At 61.3% G+C, this 3,903-nt stretch overlaps 1 protein-coding gene across 1 annotated transcript in view; it reads right to left on the bottom strand.

Annotated features, from left to right (window-relative positions):
• Positions 1-188: 188 nt before the first annotated feature.
• NACC1 (nucleus accumbens associated 1, BEN and BTB (POZ) domain containing) overlaps positions 189-3,903 on the bottom strand; it is a 5,631-nt gene continuing 1,916 nt past the window's right edge. The window contains exons 3-5 of the mRNA XM_011953182.1: positions 3,295-3,400; positions 3,097-3,194; positions 189-2,524 (exon numbers count right to left, since the gene is read on the bottom strand). Coding sequence (XP_011808572.1) covers positions 2,265-2,524; positions 3,097-3,194; positions 3,295-3,400 — 464 coding nt within the window. The 3' untranslated portion in view covers positions 189-2,264. The remainder of the gene's footprint in view (positions 2,525-3,096; positions 3,195-3,294; positions 3,401-3,903) is intronic.

The raw sequence follows: 3,903 nt of genomic DNA, 5'->3' as shown, positions 1-3,903 counted from the left end.
CCCCTGCCCCACCCTTCTTCCCCCCCATCCCCCAGACTCACACACAGTCCCGGGAGCCAGGGGGCACCTCCTGGGGTCCCTGAAACAAGTGGGCTCTGCCACCCAAGCCAGTGCCACAGGGGCTCGAGGAGGGACACCCAAGGAAAAGGCAGAGAGGGGCAGGCAGGGGCCTACCCAGGACAAGGGGGTGGGGGTGAGAAGACCCCAGGCCCAGAAGCTGCCCCCCCACCCCAACTAAGGCCTGGAAGTGGGGGAGCACCTGCTTCCTTTCGGGGGTCTGGCTGGAGCCCCGGTCTGCCCCTCGGCCTCTGTCAGGCCCAGCCGCTTGCCAAGTGACCAGGGCATTGTGCTTTGGGGTAAACGCTGGGGTGGGGTGGTAGGCCAGGAGGTGGGGGGAGAGGAGGGGCGACTAAGGTGCTTGTGCTTTAGCTGGGGGTGTCAACATCCCCCACTCAGACCAGCTGGGGGCTAAGGTGCCAGGCCCAAGCCAGGAAGACAGTGCCAAGACCCCAGCCAGACCCTGGCACTCATGACTGACCCCCGCAACAAGCAGATGTTAAGAGGAACCCCCAGTAGGCCGGTGGGGCTGCTGGTCCCATCAGGGGGATGGTCTCTGAATCAGATTCCAAGGGTCCAGTCGGGGCTGGCCCCCACTCCATCTCCTGAAATCCCCCTGCCCCTGGAGAGACCCCTGGGAGCAGTGGGTAGGCAGGGGTTGGGGAGGCAGAGGAGAGGCAGGGAGGACGAGGGTAAGAAACACAAACAAGGATGTGGATGTGGATGTGGATGGTGAAATGACACCCCGTGTAGGGGGATGGGGAGTTAAAAAAAAAAAAACTCTCTGCCTTCACATGAAAATCTAAAACAACAACAAAAAACCACCCACTCTGGGCAAGAACAAAAAGAGAGGAATGGTAAGAGAAAATTCTGCAAACAACTGCTAACAATGGAAGTGGACCCAGCCCAGCCCGGCCCGGCCCTGCCCTGCCCTGCCCAGCCCCCAGGAACTGGGTGCAGCCAACCAGCCAAGGCCTGGGACACCCTTAAACTATAGCCCTGTTGGGGAAGGTGGACAGGGGAGGGGGAACCCGGTGGGACCCACAGGAGCCTAGACAGCAGCTGGGACTGGAGTCCTACCATGGACACACCCACACCACACACACACACACATTCAGGCTGCCCCCAAGTCTCCCGACACCATCCTGCCTTCCACGGCACCCCCCACCCCTGGGGACCGAGGAGGACAACAGACACAGCCCCATTGGTTTGAAAAATAAAAGGAATCTTATACTTCAATATTTCATTCGCTAAAAAAATGTTTTAAAAATTATGTACAGGGGGTGGGGGCCAGGAGCCCTGCCGTGGGGTGGGGTGGGGTGGGGAGATGGAGGGAGGGGCGGCAGCCCCCCAGTCTGCTCCCCTGGGTTCCAACCCAGGTCCTACTGCCTCTTGTATCTTCATTTGTTTGAAAGCAAAACTTCTGCACACACACACACGCACACGCTCTGCCAGCCCTGGAAACCTCTCATTCTATCCTCCGAGACCCTTGGTCTGCCCCCAAGAGACCCCCCCCTCCTTTAGGACCTGCCTCTCTGAGGCCCCAGAGGACCAATGGGGGCAACAGAGGTGGAAAAGAGGAGAAAGGGCACCGGGCACACCACTGCCGGCCACCTTAGGTCGGTTGTGCAATTTCTCGGAGCCTCAGTTTCCCCAGCTGTAAAATGGGTAGTCCCCATGGCCTCGCCTACCCCAGCCCCCAGGCGCAGGGACAGACGAGGGTGACAGGAAGGCGCTTTTGGAGACGTGGAAGCACTGGGAGGTGGTGGGAGGGGTCCTGAGAACCCCTGGGGCCCCCTCAAGTCCCAAGGGGCTGCAGTGAGGGGCGGAGGCTGAAGAAGGCTTCCGCGAGGTGGCCCAGGGCCTGGGGAGGGGGCCTTCCCGAGACCCCCAGGCCAGCCCCCTCCCCTGGCGGGCCTGGTGAGTGTGGAGATGACGGCTAGGGGTTAGGCTGGGGAGCCAGAACTCCCCCACTGCACGAGTGTGTGTTAAAGAAGGCAACACGGACCTCACGCCACCTGCCCTGTAGTCCTCTCCCGGCCCAGCTCTTGGTGGGGGAAGGGGGTGGGACAGGAGGGGCAGAGGGCCGGGAACATGCAGCACCCACTGCGGGTCCTGGGGAGGGACAGACAGTAGCTCATGACCAAGATGGCGGGTGTGTGTGTGTTGGGAGGGGGAGTGTGAGGCCCCGCAGGAGGCCGGGCGGGTTACTGCAGGGCCTCGGCCGAGGGACCCGCCTCTCCCTCGTGGCTGGCGGTCTCGAAGCCATGCTCCACACCCATCATGTCCGGCTCGATCTTGCCCGTTTCACTGATGAAGGTGGTGTAGGCGTCATCCTCAGCCTTGAGCACCTTGACCTTGGGCATCCAGCTCTTGCGCACGACGCGGCGGGCATTGGTGCACATGTCGGCCGCGATGGCATTCATCTCGCTCTCCTTGAAGTTGGGGGCAAAGTTCTGGCAGTAGTCTGTGGGGCAGGGTGGGTGCGGCCTTGGCACGGGGGCCAGGTGACTCCCACAAGGCCTACTCACCAGCCCCCCCGCCAGCATCTGTGACTCCCCCTCAAAGGGGAGACGAGTGAGGCCACGCGGCCAGGACACCACACCATGTGCACCCAGGCCTACACCAGACTGAGTTCAGCTATGTATGGGGATGTGTGGGTTTTGATGGGATGGCCCCGTGTTCTTGAAAAATTCGGATCATTTGCCAGAATTTAGTAACTAGGAGAGGCCACCCGAAAATCTAGATGCCCCCCATGAGGAGTGGCTAGCACTGTCTGGCTGCCTCATCCCTCCCAGACTGCCCTGAGTTCGAGACCCTCCTGCCTGACACAGGCTCCCTGGCTTCCCTTCGGCACCCGCATCCCCCAACCACGAATAAACCTCTAAACAATCACAGCCGGTTTCCCAGCAAGGCTAGACTGAGTCCCGGAATGCTTCTCAACACCAAACTCTAGCCCCCTCTGAGAGCCAAGGCTGACAGAAAACGTCAACCTGCATGCCCGGGGCCCATGCCCCGTCCAGCTGGGCCGACACTCACACTTGACAGCGTGGAGCACGCGGCTGTCCAGGGGCTTCCGGCGGGGATCGTTGGTAGAAGATCGGATGCCGGTACCGCAGCTGTTGGCCAGTGTGTTCCTGGGGGCAGGGGACATGGAGGGAGTCAGCGCTCAAGTTGGTGGTGGTGGGGACATGGGGCAACCCCACCCCCTCCCTGTGGCTGTGGCAAGGGCCTTACCGGTCAAAGAAGGAGGCCAGGAGCCGCCGCAACAGAACCTTGTGCCGTGTGCCTGCGCTGACGTGGCAGTTCATCAGCTGCGCCCTCGTGATGTATACGTTGGTGCCTGGTGAGGGGAAGCCAGAAGATGGCCTGGGGTGCCCCCAAACTGCCACAGCCCCCATGATGCCAGGCCTCATCTCAGAACACCCCAGCCCCTCCCTGGCTCTGGGTCCCAAAAACTCACCTAGGGACCTTCTCCCCTACACCTCTACCCACCAAGGGCAGTCAGGGGAGGCTCCTTGGGACCCCCCCCCACCTCATCAGTGCTCAGGAAAGGACAGAAAGGGTGGCTTCACCATCCTCAGGGCACCTGCTGTGTGGCCGGTCATGCCACAAGCCTGTGTGAGGTGGGCACGCTGGCTGTCACCAGCTAGAGATGAGCCCAAGCTCAGCAGGACCAACAGGGAGTGGAGGCTCACACCCAGGCACTCTGACCCAAGGGCCAAACACAGTCTTCTTCTTTTTTTTTTTTTTTTGAGCAAGTCTCGCTCTGTCACCCAGGCGGAAGGCAGTGGCACGATCTTGGCTCAATGCAAGCTCAGCAGGACCAACAGGGAGTGGAGGCTC

Source organism: Colobus angolensis, unplaced genomic scaffold, assembly GCF_000951035.1.
Source record: "Colobus angolensis palliatus isolate OR3802 unplaced genomic scaffold, Cang.pa_1.0 Scaffold36, whole genome shotgun sequence".
NCBI classification, from domain to species: domain Eukaryota; kingdom Metazoa; phylum Chordata; class Mammalia; order Primates; family Cercopithecidae; genus Colobus; species Colobus angolensis.
The sequence above is the reverse complement of the archived record's forward strand: the minus strand, read 5'-3'. Positions and strand labels throughout refer to the sequence as shown.